Here is a 26,049-nt window from a genome sequence, read left to right as displayed (position 1 = left end):
AATGGGCATGCAGTTGGTTTACTAAACAAATCTTATGAAAAAGCCATTTTTTTCACCAATAATACTTGCCTGTCCAGCATTAGTGCTGAATCCCAATAGACTGTAAATAGGGAGGATGCAGCAATATAAACAAGAAAATTAAAATATTCTGGAGAGAGATAAGTTCCCTTTGGGTGCAGCACAAGTGTCAACTTTGGAAGAATAAACCTTTAGTACTGGTGACCGACTCAGATCGGCTCCTGCAACATTATTCTATGGCATCAATATGTCCCTTCATTCACAAGAATATTAAAAGACACAAAAAGATTCAGGGGCATTACCAGAATAACTCTCCCTCTTCCAACATAGCACAATTATCAGAGCCCCCAGGCCAGCCCCGATGCTCAAATCCAACTTTAAATATAAACTGAAAAGGTCCTCGTTTTTATGTAAGATCTCCTGTAGCCTTATGGCCATTATTTTTTCTATTAACTTAGCTATGTTAATGGAATATTAGACTGAAGCCAGTTTGATGTACCAGTTAAAAGACACTAGGTTAGAAACTAGAAGGCTGTTCTAATCTTGCATTAAGTACAATGCTACATGGGTAACTCCAGTTCCCCCCTCTCTCTCCTTCCCACCCTCTCCACAGAAAGTAAGCAAATCACTTCTGAAAATATTGCAAGGAAAAATAGAGGAATTTGTCCAGATTGTCTCAGAGAGCCAAAGCTGACTTGAAGAAAAGATGTTGATGAAAAACAGCTAAGTTTAGATGAAGATCGCTTAAGTAAGAGGCTCAATGCATCCTCCATTTCTGTGTCTGTATACTGTAGTGGCAAAATTTCATTTGTTAAATGTTATGCTGTCATACTTTGCAGCTTCTCTACTGCAATGGTCATTGACAACCTTACTCCTAACCTACATTCTTAAGTGTAGTGATAAGTCTATATAAGACATGGTGAAACATGACAGGGGAAAAACGTATCTATCTACATCGAATTATTCCACAGTTACAGCAAAGGAACTATTTGCAGACATTTTGTAGACATAATAAATTAGCAGGATATTTTACAAATGGGTATTATTTGTGGCAATTGGTAAGTTCATATAGTTGCTTATATGAATAAGTTTTGTCTTTTTAAAACTGTGTTATCAATAGTATTATGACATCATGGTTAATTTTAACATGCAGCAGGCAGCCTCCTGTGGAATGTCTTGCATATCTATTAAGAGCTACATTAACTATATCAAGAAACCTCTAAGACTGCCTATAGTTAGCCTGCTGGCTCAGGCATATATCCTTTCTATGTAAGGCAATACAACCTTGTCAAGTTTCATTCACCCTCTCAGCAGCTACAGTACTTGTTCTCTCGTATGTTTCTATCCTCGGAACCAAAGCTGCAGTGAGGCCCATCTTGAGGAAAATGTTTACTTTTCATGCTGTCACAGTACCTTAATAACTGAGCAGGGTTCTCACAGTGATCTCTAAGAAGGTAATTCCACAGATGAAGTGATGCACTATCCAAATTTTAGTTCATGGTCTAAAACTGGTGCCAGTGCAAAGATATATAGCACCTCTAGGCCACTTTGAGTGAGAGCAGCACCTCCTGAGGATGGAAAGGTTGCTACTGTTAGAATCATTTGGATGCAGGGCAATGTTGGCACCTCCTAAGCTTTGGCACCCTAGACCAGTATGTGCTCTGCCTTAGTTTAAATTATAAATTACACCGTTATATCATATCCCCATTCCATGTTCTAAGCAACCTTTTTATGATAATGTAGAGTGTAGATCCATCCTGTAGGGTGGGAGTGAGAGACAGGAACAGTGGACTTAAAAATATAAGTTCCTAAGAACAGTAAGGGTGGCTCAGTGGCTAAGATGCTGAACTTCTCAATCAGAATGGTCAGCAGTTTGGCAGTTCGAATCCGTAGTGCCACGTAATGGAGTGAGTTCCCATTACTTGTTCCAGCTTCTGCCAACCTAGCAGTTCGGAAGCATTAAAAATGCAAGTAGAAAAATAGAAACCACCTTTGGTGGGAAAGCAACAGTGTTCCGTGTGCCTTCAACATTTAGTCATGTCAGCCACATGACCACGGAGACGTCTTCGCACAGTGCTGGCTCTTCGGCTTTGAAACGGAGATGAGCACCACCCACTAAAGTCAGGGATGACTAGCACATAAGTGCGAGGAGAACCTTTACCTTTAAGAACAGTAATCTAACCTGAGCAATAAGTATCAATATATGGTTTTATGATGAGAACAGAAAGGAGACTGATTTAAAGGAAATACACAATAGGGACAAGCAAAGCCTAGCATCTAGGTAACTTCATCCTATCAAGAGGAGTCCCAGGGAGTGACAATTCAGTGTGTTTGGTACAAAGGTAAAAGGAAGTAAACTACAATCAGCAATCAAGGTAGAGTGATAGAAGAAGGGGGACTGAAAGAAAAACCCATTTTTTCCTCTTTGCCTCTTGCAGTGGCTAAATTGTGAGGGAGATAGTGTCACACATCAATAGTGATACTGAATCTCTTTGCTGATGTGTGGGTTCAATCATGCAATGTATATAATCAGAGTTCTAAACATTGTTTGTGACTCTTAAGATATCAGGATGCAAAGCAGAGGCATAATTTGCATTGGTATTTAAGAGTGAACTTCAGAAAATGTGAATGAAGGGGGAAAGGAGGAAGCGTCAGGGGAACCTTGGTGCTGCTCAGGAAAGCCCCTCTCCTTCAGTCTTTTCATTCCCAGTATTTGTGCCCACATACTGTTGCCTGTTATCTTTTCATTTCCTCAACCATTTCTCTGCCTTTCTCTCTGCCACTCCCTCCTTTCATTCTTCTTTAGTCCAAAGGAGGTAGAAAAAAGCAGTGGGGGGAAAGGGTTTTTTTTACTCATTTTTTTTCCTGGTTATTGTAGAGATTATTATGACATGGAGAGGCCTCTCTATAAACAAACAAAGCTGTGCTTTCTTTTCCTTTGGGAAATGAAAGAAAAGTTCTTTTATTTGTTCTGAACAAAAAGTGCAGCATCTGTGTTCACCCCACTCCTCCTTTCCTTCTGTGCTGTTAATCCATTTGTGTTAATCTCTTGCCTTTACAGGGCTTTTTCCCCTCAGGGCTGAAATCAGCTTGTCAGCATTGAGAGGGGTGTCACTGGTGACAATAGCTCCATCTACAGGTAAACAAATAAACTGCAGTGTGAGGAGGAGGGGGGCAGAGTGGTATTTTGCTGGGATACAATTAGGCAGCCTGTGCAGATATATTGGGGGAAGGTAAACAGTTACATGAAAGGGAATTGAGAACAACATTATACATGTACAATATGTGAACAATAAATTGTTGCCACTGACATTTGGAGTGTAACTCTCGATATGTTGTGCAAAGGCAGATGTCAACCATTAGCTAATAGAAGCTAGACCAAATTCAGAAAGAAAACAAAAATCACTTAGTTATTAAGTAAAGCACAATTTATTTTCTACTGACTTGGCTAAAGGAAAGATTACTACAATTTTCAAGAAAGATCAGGAAGACATATGCATTTTGCATACATTCCCATCTTCAGTCCAGCAATGGATTCATTCTTCACTTTCTATTACAACCTGCCAGAAACAAAAAACAAAGTGAGTATGTGTATATGTATAATTTATATACATATATACTTTATATACATACATACTTTATATACTGTGCTTCCCCAAAAATATGACCTACCCCGAAAGTAAATCCTAGCTTGATTTTTACATGTGTGTCCAATATAATATACCCCCCAAATAAGCCCTAATTAAGATCCTGCCCACTCCAGGGTGCACGGGTAAACATTAAGCTAGGGTGGAGATGGGGGAGTGGAACTACCCTACTACTTACCTTCGGACAGTTGCAGCCAGGCCTAGCACACCCTGACACCTGCCTTGCCAGCCCATTTCTTCTGCCTACAAGGCTTTCCTGAAGGCCTCTGCAGCCGATATCAGTTACAGAGGCCTTCGGGAAAGCTTTGCAGGCCTTGCTGGCAGCAGCAGATGTTCCTGAAGGCCTCTGACAGCGAAAAGGAGGCCAGGGTCGACGTGCGCAAAGGAGGTGAGTCAATGGATGACATCCCTCTGAAAATAAGGCCTGATGCTTTTTTTGTGACCAAAAATAATAAGACCCGGTCTTATTTTCGGGGAAGCACGGTTCATATATACTGTAAGTATGAAAGCAACATATCCCTACAGCTAATTTTTTCTGTAAGCAAGAGTAAGTCAAAACTATCCTCATACAAGGTTTTCTCAATGTAAACAAGCAAAATTGTGTGCCTCCAAGTCTGGAAACAGGAGGATGCTGCAATTTCACTCCCTTAGCCTAAGAGAGATGTAGGCAACAATTCAGGTAAAGGAAAGATATAGTTGGTGCCCTTTCATCTTAGTAAAAAGAAATATAAACAAAACTCATAGCTTTGCTTCATTCGCCTTCTTGTATGTGAACTGAAAATATTGAAGAATTAAAAGTGGTATAGTTTGACCTTGATCTCTTTCTGTAAGCCGTGATTATTAAAATATCACTATCCCATGCAGAGAGGCCCCCACATTCAAGACTGGCAGCCTGGCTTCTGTTCTGCCTTCCTGGATTTCACTTGGCTTTCACTCATGAATGGGTTCAAAGTCAGCATATGGGCTGAAGCCTGTGTACTTTACCTCATCTGCACATCCTGCAGACCAGGGATGGGTTGCTCCCAGCATTACTGCCATTTCAGGGGTGTGGCAGGCATGGGTCGCTGCTGGTTCCAGCGACCCAGGCTGCCAAACCACTACTGGTTCAGCCGAACTGGTCCAAACTGGTTGGAACCCACCTCTGCTGCAGACGGTACTCAATACAGCCTAAACCTACAGTTCTACATGCATAAGCTAGATCTGGCATTTGTAGCTTATATATACTGAGAGATAATGTGGTGCAACGTGTATTTTGAATAGACTTGAATTATCATACTACTTCTCCCTGAGTATATTTGTTTGAACGGTTGTCATAGTTGTGCCTTTACAACTAGCTAGCAAAGAGCTAAAATAAGTCAGGGGAGCATTTCAAACTGCTTGCCCAGGTAAGCCTTTAATATTCTCAGTGTGGCCAGAATTAGAATGTTTTTGTTTGGGAAAATGTGTAGTAACAGCATTCACCACGGGAAGCTAAGCAATACCTATATAGAACAAGCTAAGGAGTTCAAATAACTTGGGATCATCATCGTTCAATTTTCTACCCCCAAAGGAAGAAGCAAGTGAGACCATGACTGCCTGAACCAATGCAATCATACAAATTGCATACCGCAGAGGCAATAATTACCTCCCTGCTGGAGTCAAATTCTTCAGGCTGAGGTATTGAACCTTTTCTTTTATAGAGTGCGGCTTTGCATATTATAAAAATCTACTTGCTCTTGAAGCAACTCAAATTCAATCTATAAGAGCAGTGCTGCATGTCTCCTAGGGTGTAGCTAATGTTCTTTTATGCCTGGAGATTGCTTGGATCTGCACTATTGAGGCACAGATGAGAATATGCTGGCAGAAGTTATTAGCTGAAATTAAATTAAATTCTGCTAACTTTCAAAAAGAGTGACATTTATTCCCCTATTTCTCTAAGGATGATTTGTATGAAAGGCCTTTTTCCTCCAACCAACTATTCTCACTAGTCATTTCTTTTCTATGTAGGACAGTGATTTTCTTGGCTAGATTTAATGGTCTTCCAGGTACACCTTTGAGGGAAGGTACAACAATAACAGTGTATAAAACTGCCCTGGCATCTGCCCAGAAAGGTCCAAAGCCATTTTTTCGACATTTTGTCCCAATGTCTTACATAACATCCGTACGTCTATGGAGATTTTCAGTCATCCAGCTCATGGGTGTACTGAAGGTGCTTTTTCAAGAGGCAACTGCACTTCCTTTGGTTTTCTTTGAAGATCTTTCGCTTCTCATCCAAGAAGCTTCTTCAGTTCTGCCTGGACGGTGGGGAATGGAAGGATTTATATTCCTTGCAGAGAGCTGGTCATTTGCATTCTTTTAGAGAGTTGTTGAGGCCACTTGGAGGTTTGTCTGTGTTCTCAGGGTCACATGAGTAGTGCAAATGGGTGTGGAACCTTCTTGGGACTGCTAAAAGGACTGTGTTGCAGACTGGAGATAGATGATACTGTATCCCGCCCCCAGCCCCTCTGTTGAGAAAAGGCTGCTGAATTTAACATAGATCTCTAAAAGAATACAAATGACCAGTTGTCTGCAAGGAGTATAAATCTTTCCATTTCCCCACCATCCAGTCAGAACTGAAGAAGCTTCTTTCAGATGAGAAGAGAAATGTCTTCAAAGAAAAACCAGAAAGTCCACTTGCCTCTTGAAAAAGAATGGGATACCACCCATAGTATTTCAACTTAGTACTGTTTTATTAGTTACCTCTCAGGACCAGCCCAATGAGGAAAATATCATACCCTGACTCCATGTCTGTCTCTTACCTGTCCTATTAGAAAATTCAGTTCCTGTAAATTAAGACACAAAAAGAACTTCCTGTTCCTATCTTTGTCTTTCTTACACTGTGTCTTCTTCTCTTTAAGGTGAGGTATAGACTGGAGGCTTTATTGCCTCGCGTGCTTCTTAATATATCTGCTTTTTATTTTAAATATAATGAATGTTAGTTTTTACAGAAAACAGTGTTGAGACAATCTTCTGCATCAAAAGGCAGATATTATGAATATTTGATAACTGGTGCCTGGTGGTCCAGGGAAGGAATATAAGGGGGAAATACCTTAGAAAGATGCATGGGGGCATGGAAGAGATGCCACATAGATGGGGGGGCTGGCACGCATTTGGGGAGCAAATAGTGGTTGGCAGGGGTTGGTATAGTATGCAGGGTTCCTTTCCTCCCTCCATCCCTTCCTCTCTTCCTTCCCTTTTCAGTAGGTAGGTAAGTAGTTGGGTAAGGGATTTGCAACAAATTACAAAATTATTCGAGAAATTGTCCCAGGATATTGAAAATGAAAATCATGTGGCTACAGCATCAGCCCAGCACCAGCCAGTAGCAACAGCAATATCAATTAGACTTATATATTGTTTTACAGTGCTTTACAGTCCTCTCTAAGCGGTTTACAGAGTCAGCATATTGTCCCCAATAATCTGGGTCGTCATTTATCCACCTCAGAAGGATGGAAAGCTGAGTCAACCTTCAGCCTGGTTAGATTTGAACTGCCAAATTGAAGGCAGCCAGCAGTCAGCAGAAATAGCCTGTAGTACTGCACTCTAACCACTGTGCCACTGTGGCCCAGTAGCAGTGAAGCAGCCACAACTTTCTCAAATTTCATTTCCTCAGATTTCAGACACGTTCTATAAATTAACCCATTTGAATTATCTTGCTTCAAAAAGTGTTGCCTACGATGCACCATTTTACCCTGTTAAAGATCAAGCATTTTAGTAGTATATAAATTTCTATTCAAAATAGTCCTAAGGAGAACTAAGGTTCCCTCATTCCTTGTTGAAATGCCACTTCATCCTTTGTGTAGAAAAAATGGTTGAGTGCTGGACAAAAGAGGCATTTACCTTTGAGGTAGAAACTTCTCTGGATTTTGCTCGGAGCTTATTGACCTGAGACTCAGCAATATCAGCTCTTTCCTCAGCCTCTTCCAGCTCGTGTTGTGTTTTTCTGAATTTGGAGAGGTGAACGTTGGCCTGTTCATCCTGTAGCCAGACAAGAATTACACAAACACACGCCACACATACACAAAACCATATTAGCCTGAAAAGGCAATGTATGAATTTCAATTTTGAGAACCTGAGGTTGGTGTTTTTAAGTGCAAAAAAAGTCTAAAATAACTCACAGCTTCCTCTGCTTGTCTCTTGTAGGATTTCACTTTCAACTGAAGTTTATCCACTAAATCTTGTAGTCTGATCACATTCTTCCTGTCCTCCTCACTCTAGAAATGTGATAAAATATTAGCATATTCAAAGGAAAGAATTGCTGTGAACCAACTTCTTCTTTTTCCTCTTACCTGGAAAGTCAATTCTTTGACTCGCCGCTCATATTTGCGGATACCTTTGATGGCTTCCGTGGCTCGCTTCTGCTCTCCCTCAAGTTCAGACTCTAGCTCTCGGATCTAGAGTTGAAATAATACAATGTGAATATCTAATAGCAGAGTCTCTGAAGATAGCTGATATCTACCACAGCTCTGAACCCCAGTGTTTACCCTGGCTTCCATCTTCTGAATCTGTTTCTTTCCTCCTTTCAAGGCGAGTTGTTCTGCCTCATCGAGACGAAGCTGGAGATCCTTCACTGTCTGATCCAGATTCTTCTTCATTCTTTCTAGGTGGGCACTTGTGTCTTGCTCTTTCTTCAGCTCCTCTGCCATCATGGCTGCCTTGAAACATAAGCAGTAGATTCAGATCAACAAGTAGTCAAAGCCAGTGCATGTAAAATAAAGAAGAGGAGGTCAGCTTGGGAATTACGAATGAGCATCCCATAATGAGCTTGATAAATTATTCCTCTTCTCACTGAATTTAGGGGGTTTAACCTTAGCTTTGAATGTTTAGATTTCTGACTGATATATAGCTGTAGTATGATTTTTGATCTTTATTTGATTATGTAATTGTTAATATTTACTTGATTTTGTCTATTTATCTTTTCTGGTTTTACCCAAGTTATGGATTTGAGGACTTATAAATCCATTGGATTTACAATGGCCTATAAATCCTATAAACAAACAACCAAACAAAGTGAACACCACAATTTGGACTTCCCACTAGATCTCTGTACAAGATTACTTACAATAATAATGAATGCCTAAACTATCTGCAAAAGTCTCTTTTTTTCCAGCCTAAACTTTGAAAAGCAAGATTATTTGATTTGAGAAGATTGCATTGCATATAGTAAAAATGTGGTAGTTGGGAAGTACATAATCTAAGACTTACATCCGTGATGGCCTTCTTTGCCTTTTCCTCTGCATTTCTGGCCTCTTTGATAGCATCTTCCACTTCACCTTGAAGCTGAGAAATATCAACTTCCAGCTTCTTCTTTGTGTTAATGAGACTAGTGTTCTAAAGAAGAGAGAATGAAAATGTATTTGAATATTTTTGCAAAAAATAATTATTAGAGCTATTCCTTCCAAATTTAAAATCAGGATTCTTGATGTGAGGAGTTTCAATAAACAAAAGGATAGCTATATCCATCATGCTATCTTGTTGGCCAATGTTGGACACTCCACAATGGACAAAATTTTGCAAGGCAATTCTTATACTGCTATCATGACATCATCCTTACCTGTGTATGCAAAAGCTGCACCCGTTCAGTAGCATCAAGAAGCTCTTGTTCAGCAATCTTCCTTCCTCTCTCTGTCTGTTCCAGACTTGCCCGGAGTTCCTCAATCTCAGCCTGCATCAGATTAGCTCTGCGTTCAACCATGGCCAATTGCTCTTTTAGATCTTCTTGGCCTCGCAGGGCATCGTCCAAATGTAGCTGTGTGTCCTAATTTCAAACAAGAATATTGCTTAATAGGAGTGATCCTTGGGCCAATCATTTTATTATTATTCATATAAAATATTAATTGATGGAAAGTACTTTGAGCTGTCCTTGAACATTCCTCAGATGTTTCTGTGTCTCAGCTGCAAGGCGATTTGCATGGCTCAGCTGGATTTCCATTTCATTTAGATCCCCTTCCATCTTCTTCTTAATCCTTATGGCCTCATTCCTACTCCGGATTTCTGCATCCAAGGCACTTTGCATGCCTTCCACTGTTCTTTGGTGATTCCTCTTCATCTGATCAATTTCTTCATCTTTCTCTGCAATCTTCCTATCAATCTCCGATTTAACCTGGGTCAACTCAAGCTGAATGCGAAGAATTTTGGCCTCCTCATGTTCAAGAGCTGCCTGTTGGAAAATAAATGCATATTGATGCTAGGTTTGAGAAACTTAAATTGATTAGGACTCTTTTTAGAGGAACATTTTAAAATGAGTTAGCATCAAAATGGAATTTTTTATAAATGAATGAGTATACAACACAGACTTAATTAACTGCTGTGAATTAGCATTTTCAGTGACTACTCAAAAAGACACTTATAAAAGTATAATTAATGACCTTTTTAAAAAAAATCCATTTTTAACTTCTTACCTCTGCTTCCTCCAAAGCCATCTGCATCTCAGATTTCTCTACCTCTACCTGTTTCTTGGCTTTCTCAAGTTCATGGATAAACTTGCCATTTTGAGCAATTTGTTCTGTGAGATCAGCAATTTCTTCTACAAAATATAAAGCATACAAATAGTTGATCAAAAGAATAAAAGAAGAGCAATCTGCCCGGGGCCATAAAACAAACATTAAAATGCCAACAAAGCCCCAATATGTGGTACTTACGCTGCAAATTCTTGTTTTCTCTCTTCATTGTCTCCAGTTGATCTAATGTTTCTTCATAGGCATTTTTCATTTTGAAAAGTTCAGTACTCAAGGAGCGAGCTTCCTTTAAGGAACCTTCCAGTTCTGACTGGCTCTCCTCATATTTGGTCTTCCATTCTGCCAAAATCTTGGTACACAATATGTTTGAGTCAGTTACTATAGTACTGATTTTGTCCGCTTATTTCTCTTCGCTAAATCTGTCCAGCATTTCAGTAGCTTTTCTATCAACACATCACTTTCTTAACCCCACTGATCTTACAGTGGCAGGTAACACCTTTCAATTCTAAACAAGTCAAGATATGACTTGTATGTCCCATAAAATGGTCTGAACATACCAGCCATTGGTATCTTGGTTAAGCTAAGAAGGTTCAGGTGAAACTAACACAAATCACTGACAATTAAATAATGACCCTGACTTGCTTATGTACATGTTAGTACACAGAAAGAAGATCTTAGAATGATACCAACTAAGTTTACACTACTGTATAAATTCTAAATTCAGGTTTACAAAAGCTACACTTTATATTTACACGGCATGCCTCCATTCTTCAAATCTAGCTATACCTCTGGTGGCAATAGACTTTTAAAAATTGTAATACTTCAAACTATACCTTGTCAAAATTTCTTTGTTTTTTGTCTAGAGCAGCTGCCTGTGCATTTGCTCTTTCAACATCCACCATTAGGTCTTCCACTTCACAAAGCAGTCTCTGCTTTGTTTTCTCCAAGGAAGCACATTTGGAGTTCACAGCTTCAACTTGCTCTTCAGCTTCTTGAAGTCGCTGAGCAAGTTTTTTCCTTAAAGAAGTCAGATTGAAATAATAATGTTCCATCAGATATTTAGGTTCTCTATGAATCAGTTTTGTCCAGTAGAGTAGTGCTTAATGCATAATTGTATGCCTCAAAAATTTTGTGTTTAGAAAACCTCTCTAATACCAAAGTTAAATACAGTGGCTGGAGTCACACATTACACTAAGCTAACTGTTTGTATCATATTGTATGTATTGTATCATTTGTATCGTATTTTAGCTGAAAATTGTTGTGGTCCGCCGGCAGCCTGCAGAGCTGGCAAGACAGTCTGACAGTGAGGAGGTTGGGGAGGAACATGGACCAATCCTGGAGTCTGGGGAAGGCTCAGACAAGGGCTCTGCGTCAGAGGCAGAGAGGGGACCAGGGCCATCTGGGAGTTATGTGCTGCCTCCGGAGTCTCCAGAATCAGACATCAGCAAGGCAGAGGAACAGGGAGAGCCAGTGTGCGCATGCACAGAGCTGCCAGAAGGCAAGAACAGTTAAGGCAAAAGGGCCGACTCAGAAGTAAGGCTTGAAGATGATTGGCCCCTCCCAGAAGACATAAAAGAGGAGCAAAGGCACATGAGTCTTTGCAGGAAGTAACTTTGTTCTGGTCGGTTTAAACTCTGAAGCTCCATTTTGACTCTGTGCTCCGTGTGCCTTGCAAAGCTAATTGGCAATTAGATCTTTGGCAGTGTTTCAAGGGAGATAAAGGTGGGTGCTTATCAGCCTTATCCTGAAAGACTGTGGCAGACTTCTGTCAGACTCTTTACAAATTATTTGTGGCTCATTATGGGCTGTGAATGAACATAACTCATAGACGTTGAAATAAAAAGAAGGTCTCAGGAAGCCTAGGTCAGAATAAATCTAAGCTAGTTTGTAAACCATCTTTAAAGTTCAGTATACGTCTGGTGTCAACCAGGTATTGCAGCTTTTTTTTTAATGAGCAAAAGAAACCCTAGCCTAATGTAAGACTGAATATAATCCATTGCATTCGTTTTAGTATAATCTGTTTCTAAAACACTCATATAGTTTTCAGGAAAAAAAAACTTTCAAATATATTAAGAAACAACAACAACAAAAATACAGACTGTGGACCACACACCAGCAGCCTTTTCTTTTCTTTTTTAGAGTTGCTGAAAAGTTATCTTACACTGGCATTTATATAGAAGATTATAAACATCCTTTAATATAATAAGAACTACAAATTTTTGTTGGAATGTTCACAGAAATGGGTCATTTGAGCGCATAAAAGTTGGAAATGTTTATGTAGAATGTAAAAATTATATTAGTTTGTCACTTTTTGTCACTCCTCACTTACTTTGCCTCTTCTAACTCTTCTGTGCGTTGAATAGCATCTGTTTCATACTTGGTTCTCCACTGAGCAACTTCTCCGTTGGCTTTGGACAGGGCACGCTGGAGCTCACTCTTGGCTTCTTGTTCTTCTTCATATTGTTCTCGGAGCAAGTCACAGTCATGCCGAGCAGACTGTAAAGCATGTGCCAATGCATTCTTTGCCTAAGAATTAGCAGTACACTATGAAATTTCTGAACTCAGATTATAACATGTACAGCATTCACTGTAGACATGCTACAAACTTCATACACAAACATTAATGTTTATATTTTTTATACTTTGTGCAAAGAACTTAGTTTCAAATTGTCGTGAGAATGAAGTTGGGGAGTTTATCCACATTACTCAAGCTTTCTCCTTGAATGTCCCAAAATGTATTCTAAGACTTTGGAATTTCTTGTAATCATGTAATTTACAAGAAAATTAGCTCCCTTTCTTGAAAATGTGGGCTCCCTGATGTGGAAGATATTTCTAGGCAATGCAAAATATTATCATGATGAACTTGAGTTAATATTTTAATTCAACAATTTATGTATAATTGGGCAGATTAAATCAAAAAGGTTCTTGGTGTTGTCAAGTACTGAATTCATACTTGACAAGTTAACAGGGAGTTCAGAATTGAAATGCATGGCCAGTAAATCCTATGCATGTCTAATACAAAATAATATCCTCTGATTTCTATGAGATTTTAGGAAGATGAACATGTGAGTAGCTGATTCTCAGAACTGTAAACATGTCAAGTGTTTGATTCAATTATGATACATGACAAGATTTCTGCTCACTAAGGGGTCACATCAATTCTGTTAAATAATCACTTATCAATAACTCATCATGACAAAATTGCTTGTTGCCAAACATGACTCAAGTATTAAAAATGACAGTGCTGTTATGTTTAATAACCCATACAAAATATTTCCCAGCACTTCCTGCTTATGAATGAATACCTTGGTCTCTTCCTCTAGCTGCCTCTTCAGCTCTTCTATTTGCTGAGTAAATGCTTGCTTGCTTCTGGAAAGCTGTGATATTATGCTCTCCTTCTCCTCAAGCTGACGTGACAATTCGCCTTTCAACCAAGATTTTAAAATAATTTTACTCTTTAAGCAAGAAGAATACATACTTAATATAATTATTGATCCTGGAAGCAATACCCATTAAAATCTTCTTTGTGTCAATCCAACTTCTTTTGACTTTATGGAGACATCAATGAGTCTCCATGTAGAGTTTGCAAAAAATTGTTTGCCACTGGCTTCTTCCAGGACGTTGGAAAGCCTACAGCCACAGATTTCCTAGTGCTTGATTTCAGTTAGTATCAATAACATAATTTTGATGCACCCAGGGCAGCTCCCTAGTTTAGTGTCTCTACAGTTTCAGGCCTTAGGGTAAAGATAAACTAGATAAACTGAGGTTCAGGTCCATAACTGAATATGTAGATTTAATGCCTCCCACTTACGATCAATTGATGAGGGAGAAAAAGGTTTGGAATAGCCTTTATTTGCATTCTGGCCCATTTTCAATGTTGTTCTTACCTGTTTCAGCCTGTAGACGAGCTTTTTGAGTGGTTAGATCATTAACTGATCTCTGGTTTTCCTCAGATTTGGCCTTCAATTCACTAAGCTGGTCCTCTAATGTGCGGCACATTTTCTCTAGATTTGCCTGTAATACACAGAATTAAGAAGATTTCTTATACATATATGTCTTTGTATTTACATAGCTGCGTATAACCAAGAATCTACATTCTGGGATTACTAATTGATTTTATTTTCAAATACCTTAGACTTGGAAATAGACTCCAGGTTACTGGCCAGGTCATCAATTTCCATTTTAAACTCACTCTTCTCCTTCTCCAATTTTTGCTTGACACGTTGAAGATTATCGATTTGTTCCCCGAGCTCGGCTGTGCTATCCGCATGCTTTTTGCGAAGAGCTGCAATAGTGGCTTCATGCTGCAAGGCAGATTCCTCCAGATCCCGCCTCATTTTCTGGAATTCTGCTTCCCGTTTTTTATTGAGTTCAATCTGGGCAGAGGTGGCCCCTCCGGCTTCTTCAAGCCTCTCACTGATTTCCTCCAATTCACGCGACAAATCAGCTCTCTGCTTCTCTGCCTTTGCTCGGGTTGCTCTTTCAGATTCAATCTCTTCTTCCAGTTCCTCAATACGAGCCTGTAGATAAGAAGGTTCTGCTAGTTAAGGGTAGAAATGGTGGGGGCGGTGGTGAAATTCAAAATTGTTTACTACTGGTTCTATGGGCGTGGCTTGGTGGCCATGGCAGGGGAAGGATACTGCAAAACCTCCATTCCCTCCCTATCCCACTTTGGGGCCAGCCAGAGGTGGTATTTGCTGGTTCTGCAAACTACTCAAAATTTCCGCTACTGGTTCGCCAGAAACTGACAGAACCTGTTGGATTTCACCCCTGGGTGGGGGTAATTCAGTGCAGAATCATCAATGAAGAAAATTATTTAAGAGTTTAATAAGCAAAAAAGGGCAATGACATCAAGGAGTTCTCAACCTAAAAATAACCAGAGATAGGTAGAGGGGGGGGGCTACCAAAAATGTGCAGCAGTGTGAAGTATCACTGAGTTAAACAGTTTAACTAAGGCTTTTTGCAGAAAATCAGGGGTATCACAAGGGTGGAAAAAGTAAAACTAACATCTGATAATGGTGGTAAAGAACAGTAGGTTTTTTGACATAGGAGGGTGAGAGAAATAATGGAAAATATGGACAGAACATTTGGATGGGGCATATATATGAAGAGATCTATTGATAAGGATTAGATTAAAAAAAGATGAAAGACTGATATAGGAGAGTTGTTTCAGTGGTACATTTGATTCTATTGCATTAATTTTAGCATTAGCTAAAAGATATGCCTCTGGAAGAAATAAATCTCATTAACTTTAGTGAATTTAGGCCCATCAGATAACCTGTCTTGTCAACATCTGTAAAAAACCCACAAGAAAAAGGCTTTGTGAAACTTTAGTAGAATAATCGGGGTTGTGAAAAATACAACTAATGAATTGGCAGCATGAGTTAGAAGCAGGAAAACAATAGTGACATTTCTGGACAGAGCACAGTTGTGAAAGTCAGCCTTTCTCCAATCCTTAAAGGTAAAGGTAATGATAAAAGTTCCCCTCGCACATATGTGCTAGTTGTTCCTGACTCTAGGGGGGGTGCTCATCTCCGTTTCAAAGCCGAAGAGCCAGCGCTGTCCAAAGACATCTCCATGGTCTAAACACCAAAGGCACACGGAACTTCCCACCAAAGGTGGTTCCTATTTTTCTACTTGCATTTTTTACATGCTTTTGAACTGCTAGGTTGGCAGAAGCTGGGATAAGTAGCGGGAAGTCACTCCGTTATGTGGTGCTAGGGATTCAAACCACCAAACTGCCGACCTTTTCAATCGACAAGCTCAGTGTCTTAGCCATTGAGCCACTACGTCCCTTGTGTCGTGATTACTAAATCACAATAATCTGGAACACAAATTTGAATGTGATGGAAACAATTCATGCCTGTAGTTCCTTGATTTTCTTTTGCAGCTGAATACTCATAGTTTGCTCATCCTCAGTTTTGCTTTGTAGTTGACTGTATTCAAAATCTTTTCTGTAAATATACCAAAGAAAGAATTAATTAAAATAATCTTATAATTATACTTCAATGTTTAGCTACAGTATATACATGACATACTTTTTCAGCTTTTCTTCTAATTGCATTTTATCATTTTCTAGATCCATAATAGATTCTTGAGATAGTTTCAAGTCCCCTTCTAATTTTCTCTTGGCCCTTTCAAGATCCATGCGGATTTTCTTTTCTTGTTCCAAAGAGCCTTCCAGCTGCAACAGAAGTTTAATATTAGTTTTGTACTTTCATATGGGCAATTTGTATGTTTTCCTTTGATATGCTCTTTGATATGCACTCCCCTACAAGGAATGGACATTTTCAGCAGAGATATGGATGTTTTCATTATTGTATTCTCCAGAGGTGGGTTGCAAATCCCAGCGCTACCGGTTCGCTCATATTCTCTTGCACACAATGCTTCTGCACATGCACACATGCATCCGGGTGGGTGGGCGGAGTCTCCCGCTGATGCCACTACCAGTTCGCCCAATCTGGGCCAAATTGGGAGCAACCCACCTCTGATATTCTCTCACATAATGTATACAGTGTATGTATTACATTGGTTCAATGTTTGATTATATTGGGATAGCCCATAGTGAAAAATAAAGAAAATTTCTCACATCATCAACTTGTTGTTCCAGTTTTGCTTTGGCTTTTGTGAGGGTGTTGACTTTGTCTTCCTCAGCCTGTAGATCATCAAGAGCTTGCTGATGAGCTTCTTGGAGGGCTTTCTTCTCCTTGGTTAATTTCACAATGGTTTCATCCAAAACTGCCATTTCTTCTGTTAGATTCTTCACCTATAGAAAACAGCAAAACCTAGCTGATGATTTGAAAACCTGGTCATGATCTCATATGCAATAAATAATTCATTTATGAGTGTTCCAATGAAGTTAATTCCTTACAATCATCAACAATATACAGCCATTAACTCCCTTTTCAAGCAATATCTATTTGTTTACTGGCATCATATACTGCTTCAATCAGTGTCAGCTCTGTTGATTCACATTTTTATAAATAAGGTTAAAATACAGTATTAATAACAGCACAATATCATACAAAACATGGGGCAGCCGAGGAGATAAACATAATATTCCATTTCATAAACTCCAAAATTACAAGAAGGAACAATTCACCAAAATTCTGGAACTAAGATTCACTTTGTACGATCATTCTAAAGCAGGGTAAGGCCTGTCTGAATCTCATGGGAAAGGCTGTTTCAAAGCAGTTGAAAAGACCTACCTCTGAAGCAGGGGTAGGTTCCTGCCAGTTCTAACCTCTTCTATAGAAGAGGTTCCACAAATCTACAGTGCCATTTAGAACCGGTTCCAACTCCCTCTCCCCGCCCGTCCGCACATCATCAAGATGAAGAGCGAGAGGAAGAATTCTGGGAGTTGAAGTCCACAAGTCTTAAAATTGTCAAGTTTGAACACCCCTGGGTTTTTTTTCTAAAGGGTTGGGGTGCAAGGGTCTTGTAACCTGACAGCTTTAAGACTTGCACACTTCAATGGCAGAGTTCCTGAGCCAACATTCTGGTTGCTAAGTAAGAGCGTTGTTAAGTGAGTTTCACCACATTTTACAAGTTGGCCACGCCCACCCAGTCACATGGCTGGCAAGCCACTCCTACCCAATCACATTATTGGACAGGCAAAAAAAAAAAAAGAATTGGGAGAAGAAGGGGCCTGGGATATCACATACAGTATGTCACATAGGCAAATTGTAAAATGCTTATTTGACTGCTGGGTTTTTTTGGACTGGTTTGGTCTGAGGTACTGAACACCGCAAAAATCACACTCCTTACTCAAGTTTAACTAAATGCCATTCATAAGCACCACCATTGCACTCTCAATATTATAAGCCCGCGAAAGTGAACCTATGACACACGTGCCAGAGATGGCACACAGAACCCTCTCTGTTGGCACATGTACCATTATCCCAGGTCAGATCTCTGTGGCGTTTCTTTCATGAGCCTCTGTTTCCCTGCAAACAACAAAACAGAAGCTCACAAAAGAAAAAGATCTTACCTCTTGCTGTGCTACTGGTGTTGGGATGCCTCCTGCCGGCCAGCTGGTCTTCGGGTCTCTGCTGCGCATGCATGCATGTCTGTGGATTTCTGGGCATGTATATGCATGTGCATGTCTGTGCATGCATACTCATGTTCATGTCCAGGCACTTTTCAGTTTGGGCATGCACATGCATGCACAGTTTGACCACTCAGTGTCTAAAAGATTCACCATCACTGCTATAAACTAAAATCTGTTTCAAAAAGATCAAATTCTTCCAAATTTCTGTGCCCTTTCAACCCACCTTTTTCTCTACAATGTTCCCACAAATAAGAGATTGGAGATTGTGGGTAATTGCTAGGTTGACTGATGCAGGAATCTTACCTTTGTCTCCTTCAAGAAACATCATACCTTCCCTTTACACCAGGAAGTATTCACCACTTCATTGACCCAAACCTCCACTGTAGGTTTTCACCAACAACTATGGACAGAAATTCAGTTTAAATTATATTACCTTGTTTTCAGTGGCATGCTTTTCTTTTTCAACCTTGGCCAATGTTAGCTCAAGATCATCAATATCCTTCTTCAATTCAGAGCATTCATCCTCTAGTTTCCTTTTCTTGGCAGTCAGTTCTGCATTCAGTTCCTCTTCATCTTCTGCTCTTTCAGTCAGTTCCTTGATCTTAGCCTCCAACTGGATTTTAGTCTTGATCAATTGGTCACATCTTTCTTCAGCATCTGCCAAACTTTCACTTTCCTTATTAAAGAAAAGATAACATTATTAATTATTGCTCAGAATGTTTTCACTTTCTTAAATAGCCTTTCCTTTAATCAATAATTATCAACCTTAACTTACTCAGATTTAATGTATGGCTCATCTTAAGTAATATTAATTATAAATATTTTTAGTTTTTTTTCAAATAACAAACATATTGTTAAGCTTTTGGAATCATTAGGCAGCATGGAAAGAGAGCATTAAAAAAGGGAGGGGCTCCATTTTTAAGGAAAGAAGCCAAATCCCATCAATACATAAAGCCCAGAAGTCCATCAGCCTTTTGCCATTTCTGAAGTAAACCCAAAGATTTAAAATTGAAAGAAATCAAATTTTTATCTTCACATTACACTGGTACAATTCTTCACCACCACAACCACATAATTTTTCTCCATACTTTCAAGATTCAATGCTGGGTTTTTTTTTTCACTAATAAACACACGGGAACATTGGTTCAAACTGGATAAGATGTGCTGCAATCACCTAACAAAAATAAATAGGAAACTTGGAAAAAATGAAGGCAGGAGGAAGCAAATGGAGACACTTGGATAATAATTCCATTGTGATTTCTGCAGTAATATGTTATCAAATCTTGTTCTTTGATTTACAAAGAAGTATTTGGGACCATGGGAAATGAAAGTACTTCACTATTTTTATTTGGGTTGTTTCATTGCCCTAGGTGAATACCAGATAAAATTAATGTACGAATCCTACATAACTACTGCAATGCAATGTTGCAGAAGGACAAATTCTCCCAAGCAGGTGATGGAACGGCTTTATCTTTTCCATGTAGCAAGAATGATGTTCCTTCTGGTGCTCAAAGGCATCAGCTATAGAGAAAGGAAGACCATTCAAGAGGAAAGTAAGGAGGGATCAGTCACCCAGAAGAGACATAGGTTTACTGTAATTGAAATATTAATTTAAGAAGAGCTAATTATAAACTGTATCTCAGAATACCTCATCAGAATTAAATTGATAAAGATGCTCAATTTGATATTAATTGTTTTAAAGCTGCTATGGATTTACAATTCAGTGAAAAACTAGTAGGCATATCTCCATGGAATTTTATTAAGCTTTCCTGCATCCTTTGCTCCTGAAAACTTCTTTTAACTAAAAGAATTAAAAGTCTGAAATGACTTGGGTCCAGAATGTAGCCAGGGAGATAACGAGGTGTATGTGTGTGTGAGAGAGAGAGAGGGTGGGAGGAGAGAGGGAGAGGGAGGGAGGGAGGAAGAGAGAGGGAAGGGAGGAGAGAGGGGGAGGGAGAGAGATAGGGAGGGCAAAGAGAGATAGAGAGAGGGAGAGGGAGGAGGGAGAGGGAGGGGGATATATACTATATTGCCAAAAATATTCGCTCACAACTGAGTCTGATTATGTGGATGGATGAGCGAATACTTTTGGCAATATAGTGTGTATATACATTGTGTGTGTGCATGTGTCTCTGTGTGTGTGTGTGTGTGTGTGTGTATACACACACACACAAATATAGTTTGTGTTTGTGTGTGTGTCTGTGTCTGTGTATATATATATAGGCTCAGTTCTGTATCATATTCAAGATGGATACAGAAGTGATGGTAATGAGAGACCAGGCTTCCTTAATATCTTTGTCTATACTGTGAAATACACTGCTTACAAAAATATAGTTATCAACATTATTCGTGACTTTTTGCCATATGACAAACACATTTAAAAAAAAAAATTCAAGTAGGCCTTTGCCTGTAATTATCTGCTTAGGACACCACAATTCCTATAGCCGATCATACAAAAGATTAGCAAACGAATCTTACAGATTGTACTTGAAGCTGCAGTTCATTTTTCTCTTGCAACAAAGACACCATTTTTTCTTCTAGTTCTTTCCTTTTGGCTTCTGATTTAGCAAGTTCTTCCTTAGTTCTCTGAAACTCTTCTTTCATATTAGCCATTTCTTTCTCTGCTTCTGCACTCTTTAACAGTGGCTTAATCTTGAAGAACAGTTTCATCCAAGGCCAATGTTTGACATTCATGAATGAGCGAATGTTGTACTGAATCATGAAAATTGCTTCCCTGTAATGAAACCATTCCAGAAAGTTACTTATTGTAGATTAATAAAAATAGGATTTACTAAGTAAGGCAATGGAGTTATATTATGAGACCAACATCAATCTTCCAATCCCATAGTTTGAATCATTTCCAAATATATTGCTGAGCTTGGAAATTTAAATGCTGAAAACTGGCAGTTGAGGCAAGAAAGAGATGAAAATTTTTACATGAACATTTTATCTGGGTTACAAAGCTAAAGAGAGTTAGCCTAGCTATTACTTGATGGAAGAGTATCATGAAAGCCAAAGATTGTAAACTGAATTGAGAAATAAAAAAGATGAAATTAAAAGTTAAAAGAATGATAAAATATGTGTCTTAGAAATACTCCATGGGAAGAGGTCTTTTCTTTAGCATCTTTTCCATTTCTTCCTACAAGAAATGGTGTTGAAAGGCAACAAGATGGCTGCTGAAGCCAAGATGAAGTTAGTATTTCAGAACAGAAACCTATAAAATCTGCAGTACAAAACTAATATGTTATTCATTCATTCTGTATTGAACTGCCTGACTGTAAAGCTGTCAAGTTTCAGTCAGACTCCAAACATCTGATGAAGGGAGTAACAGCTCAAAAACTATGCCTTTTAATAAAATATATTATTGCAAAAGGTGCCACTAGATTCCTTTTGATTTTTGGCACTATAGACTAACACAGCTCTCATCTACTGTCATTATTCAGTGAGGATTTTCAAAGTATGGGAAGTTCTCGAGTTACAACAATTCATTTAGTGACCATTCAACGTTACAACAACACTGACAAAAGTAACTTATGACTGTTTTTCACAGTTACAACCTTTGCAATCTTCCCATGATTGTGTGATCAAAATTCAGATGCTTGGCAACTGGTTCATATTTATGATGTTTGCCATGTCCCAAGGTCATGTGATCACTTTTTGTGACCTTCTGACAAGCAAATTCAATGGGGAAGCCAGATTCATTTAACAACTGGATTACTAACTTATCAACTGCAGTGATTCACTTAACAAATGTGTCACTTCACAATAGAAATTTTGGGCTCAATTGTGGTAGTAAGTTGAGGATCACCTGTATATCTCAACTGTTCCAAGAGTGCAACAGGTAGATGTTATATTATAAAATAGTTATTACTGGATAAAAATATAACAACTTTGGAGTGATGAAAAGTAAATAAGCAAAAAAAAATCATTTTCTTTACGTTGGAGGATCCCTTTCCATAAGGGCATACCTTCTGGTGCCACACATTTAAAGTTCCATATCCACTCCCTCAGATATTTCTCTATGGTTTATTTGTTATGTAAACCTGACAAATCATGGCTTATATAGAGACCATAGTTAATCATGATATAATGTAAGATTTGAAGTCAACCATAGCAGTGGTGGGATTCAATTTTTTTTACTACCAGTTCTGTAGGCGTTGCTTGGTGGGTGTGACTTGGCTTGGTGGGCATGGCAGGGGAAGGTTACTGCAAAATCCCCATTTCCTCCAGATCAGCTGGGACTCGGGAGGCAGAGAATAGATGGGAGTGGGACAAGTCAGAGGTGGTATTTACCAAACTACTCAAAATTTCCTCTACAGGTTCTCCAGAACTGGTCAGAACCTGCTGAATACTACCTCTGAACCATAGCCTAGGAAAGTTTGAAAAGTTTCCTCAGCAGAAATATGGATGAATATCTAATTACAGATAGTCCTCAACTTATGAGCACAGTCAAGTCCAAAATTTTAGTTGCTAAGTGAGAAAGATGTTAAGAGATTTTGCCCCATTTTACAACCTTTCTTGCCAAAGTTGTTAAGCAAATCCCTGCAGTTGTCAAGTTAGAAACATGGTTGTTAAATGAATCTGGCTTCCCCATTGACTTTGCTTGTCAGAAGGTCGCCAAAGGAGATCACCTGGACTCCAGGATACGGCAGCCATCATAAGTATGAGCCAGTTACCAAGCATTGGAATTTTGATCATGTGACCAAGGGGATGCTGCAATGGTCGTAAGTGTGAAAAACGTTCCTAAGTCACTCTTTTCAAGGCCGTGGTAACTTTGGTCACTAAACAAATGTTTGTCAGTTGAGAACTACCTGTACCCCAAAAGCCTCGGCCTAGGCAGAATTCTCTGGGAGTTGAAGTCCACAAGTCTTAAAGTTGCCAAGTTTGGGAACCACTGGCCTACATGAACAAATCCTGTGGAAGAGAAATGTACTCTACCTCCTTGCCACCATTTTTTGGTATTCCGCTCTCATGAGATACGCCCTACACACAGCCTGCGTGCGGGTAATGAGCAAAGTGAGGCGGTCATCTCTCATCTCTTCCAGAAGGCCCAGCAAACCAGCCTTGAAAAACACCTGGGGGGAAAAAAAGAATTTTTCAAAAAAGCTACGCTGACAGCTTGTGCCCAGCAAGCCCTCAGCTCAGAAAAGTACTTACTTTGGTATGCCCAAATTTGTACTGAGTGTGATCGATATCGATGGAGCCCAGCAGTTTCTCACAGGCTTTTTTACTGTCCATAAAATGGCCCTCTGGGATGGCACTAGCATTCAGTACACGATATCTGCCCATTTAAACATAAAAGAAAATATATATATATCGTTGGAATCAGTGGCAAAGGGAAAGGCTCTGATTCGTTGGCAGACTTTTAATATCTTCTCATTGTTTTGGTTATTGTTCACAAAATGTGGTACAAACATAAAACTGAGCAATGATAAAACTTGTTGGTCATTTAGCATGATGTGCGAGCATGAAACTCTTATTTAGAAACATCCTCATCCATAAAAAAAAACCCAAAAATAACCAGACCTGATTTTGCCTTAGCACTGTAAATGTGCCAGGATATAATTAATTTACAGAAGAATGTTTTTTGATTATTTTTGTTTGTTTGTTTTTGATAGCAAAACTCACCCTAGGAAAATTTCTGAAGAAAAAAGTAGCTATGTAATCCTACAGATGTACATTTTCTTAGTGTATATAGCTGAATTGAAGTTATAATATACAGAATGATGGGTAGAGCATCACTATTGCTTTGGATCAGGGGTGCCACTCATGTCATCACAGTGACATCATGTGACGTATCAGGACTTTCCCCCCCTTTGCTAAATTGGGAATAGGCATGGCCAACATGTGATGCATCTGGCCTGTGGGCCAGGAGTTTGACAGCCCTGCATTAGATAATATTTACCTAACAAGAATCTAGCATGCAAAATGACATGTTTACTACTAGAAATTGGGTCGACAAACCTTTGCTTAAAATCTCCGTATACAATTCTGTTTGGAAATCCCTTCCTACAGATTCGAATGCCTTCAAGCACTCCATTGCATCTCAGTTGGTGTAGGACAAGCTTGTGATCCATTGCACCTGTGCAAGATCAAAGCAAAGAAAAATGGCAGTTTTTTTCTGATTTTCTCCTGAAGCTTTTCTGGAAATCCAGACAAGAGTAAATTACCTGGAGTTTTAGTTTCATTAGGGATAATGCAGCGCACAAAATGTGGATGAGTTGTTCTCAAATTGGACATCAATTTGTTCAGATTTTCCTGTCATTTTGGATAGAACAATTGTAAAATATTTGTTAGCTCTTAAAGAATTTTTTTAAAAATCCAAAGTATAAAATTTAAAGTATAGAATTTTTAAACTGAGAACCATATTGCTAATTTTTCAATTTTATTTTAAACATTTTGGAAGAAGAAAAATATGAAGTTTGGGTTTAATATGATCTGCATCGTCTTAAGATTTAACCAATACTCATTAGTTTCCAAACTATGCTCATAAAATGATGCATTATATACATACGTATATAATTGTACACAATATTCTTTGCAATCTATGCAATCAAAGATCCTTACCCTGAAAAGTGCAGAAACAGTTTGGAAAGATGAACCCTTCTTCTTGGCACCTTTCTTTTTAGTAGTACCTTCTATTAGAAAGCAGAACATAAATGTAATTAGTTCTCTTGTTGTCATCGTCTCTATCCAATCTTTTCCCTAGATATGATGCAACACAGGACAAAGTTTCAAGGCAGTTTGATTATAAAATAAAGAGAGAAAGGAAAAGACTCTTGAAACTTACCATCGTCTTGGGAAGCAAAGGTTGCATACAGGTTGGCTAAAATCCTAATGGATGACTTCTGATACAGTGCCACAACAGTTTCATTTAAGGGATCTTTGTTCTTCTCTAACCAGCCGCCAATATTGTAGTCCACAACCCCAGCATAGTGCACAAGAGAGAAATGGGCCTCAGCCTTGCCTTTGACAGGCTTTGGCTTTAGGAAGTTGGCTGATTTGCCAAGATGCTGGTCATAGAGTTTGTTCTTGAAAGACTGATCAGTTGCCTTGGGGAACATACATTCTTCTTCCAAGATGGAAAATATGCCCATTGGCTGCATTAAAAAACAACAACATAGTTTTATTTCAGATGTGTCTTCTTACCAATTGGCCTGGAAAGCCATAGAGATAACCTTGGAGAAACTCTATGACAACTTTTAAAAAACATATTTTAAGTCCAGAAAATATTAGAAAGGAACTCAAACCAACTCTGCCTTCACTCCCTGGAGTATAACACAGGGAGGATAAAACACAGGCTTTCAAGATAGACTATGTCCATGAAGTAAAGGTCCAGCATTCTTGTGCGATGGGTCTTCCAATGTGGTCTAACACAAAGGGCTGCCAGCTTAGTAGTTACTTATAAGATAATATTCCAATTTACCTTCTCAATAAGCTCAATGCAAGCAGCCAAATCCATGCCAAAATCTATGAAAGTCCACTCAATTCCCTCTTTCTTGTATTCTTCTTGTTCTAGTACAAACATATGGTGGTTGAAAAATTGTTGTAGTTTCTCATTGGTGAAGTTGATGCAGAGCTGCTCCAAGCTGTTAAACTAACAACAAAATATATTCAGTTAATATAATTCCTCAGACTTCATTAATTCTCTACTAAATGAAACTTCAGTTCATCAGGAATTTTACAGATACAGGCAGCAAATAAATTGAATGCTAATAATGAGAAGAAAATATTTCAATCTTTCTGCTTTTCTGCTGTAGACAACATTTGAGTGTTATTCTTATCCTCAACTCTAGATGGCACACGTTCCAACCATGGGCTGCTATAAAACACAGAAGGCAGAGAAATGGTGTTTGTAATA

At 38.9% G+C, this 26,049-nt stretch overlaps 1 protein-coding gene and 1 long non-coding RNA gene across 2 annotated transcripts in view; one reads left to right on the top strand and one right to left on the bottom strand.

The window, feature by feature from the left end:
* The first annotated feature begins 3,078 nt into the window (after nt 1-3,078).
* Nucleotides 3,079-11,621, top strand: LOC148048139 (uncharacterized). Its single transcript, XR_015695994.1, has 3 exons — nt 3,079-3,157; nt 5,215-5,321; nt 11,387-11,621. It is a non-coding gene; the product is annotated as an uncharacterized LOC148048139 (long non-coding RNA).
* LOC106554698 (myosin-3) overlaps nt 3,429-26,049 on the bottom strand; it is a 32,938-nt gene continuing 10,317 nt past the window's right edge. The window contains exons 15-41 of the mRNA XM_087709834.1: nt 25,615-25,785; nt 24,979-25,288; nt 24,756-24,826; nt 24,359-24,446; nt 24,153-24,270; nt 23,346-23,469; nt 23,127-23,263; nt 20,667-20,922; nt 18,622-18,864; nt 16,728-16,904; nt 16,177-16,322; nt 16,002-16,092; nt 14,269-14,658; nt 14,026-14,152; nt 13,444-13,562; nt 12,468-12,664; nt 10,972-11,155; nt 10,322-10,487; nt 10,082-10,206; nt 9,532-9,840; nt 9,235-9,438; nt 8,886-9,011; nt 8,165-8,335; nt 7,970-8,074; nt 7,799-7,894; nt 7,521-7,658; nt 3,429-3,578 (exon numbers count right to left, since the gene is read on the bottom strand). Of these exons, the coding sequence (XP_087565960.1) occupies nt 3,555-3,578; nt 7,521-7,658; nt 7,799-7,894; nt 7,970-8,074; nt 8,165-8,335; nt 8,886-9,011; nt 9,235-9,438; nt 9,532-9,840; nt 10,082-10,206; nt 10,322-10,487; nt 10,972-11,155; nt 12,468-12,664; nt 13,444-13,562; nt 14,026-14,152; nt 14,269-14,658; nt 16,002-16,092; nt 16,177-16,322; nt 16,728-16,904; nt 18,622-18,864; nt 20,667-20,922; nt 23,127-23,263; nt 23,346-23,469; nt 24,153-24,270; nt 24,359-24,446; nt 24,756-24,826; nt 24,979-25,288; nt 25,615-25,785 (4,413 nt within the window). The 3' untranslated portion in view covers nt 3,429-3,554. The remainder of the gene's footprint in view (nt 3,579-7,520; nt 7,659-7,798; nt 7,895-7,969; nt 8,075-8,164; nt 8,336-8,885; nt 9,012-9,234; nt 9,439-9,531; nt 9,841-10,081; nt 10,207-10,321; nt 10,488-10,971; nt 11,156-12,467; nt 12,665-13,443; nt 13,563-14,025; nt 14,153-14,268; nt 14,659-16,001; nt 16,093-16,176; nt 16,323-16,727; nt 16,905-18,621; nt 18,865-20,666; nt 20,923-23,126; nt 23,264-23,345; nt 23,470-24,152; nt 24,271-24,358; nt 24,447-24,755; nt 24,827-24,978; nt 25,289-25,614; nt 25,786-26,049) is intronic.

The sequence above is a fragment of the Thamnophis sirtalis genome, unplaced genomic scaffold (genome assembly GCF_051295495.1).
Source record: "Thamnophis sirtalis isolate CommonGarterSnake01/CBP01778 unplaced genomic scaffold, rThaSir2_p1.2 scaffold_3, whole genome shotgun sequence".
Lineage (NCBI taxonomy): Eukaryota > Metazoa > Chordata > Lepidosauria > Squamata > Natricidae > Thamnophis > Thamnophis sirtalis.
This window is presented reverse-complemented; position numbering and strand designations above follow the sequence as displayed.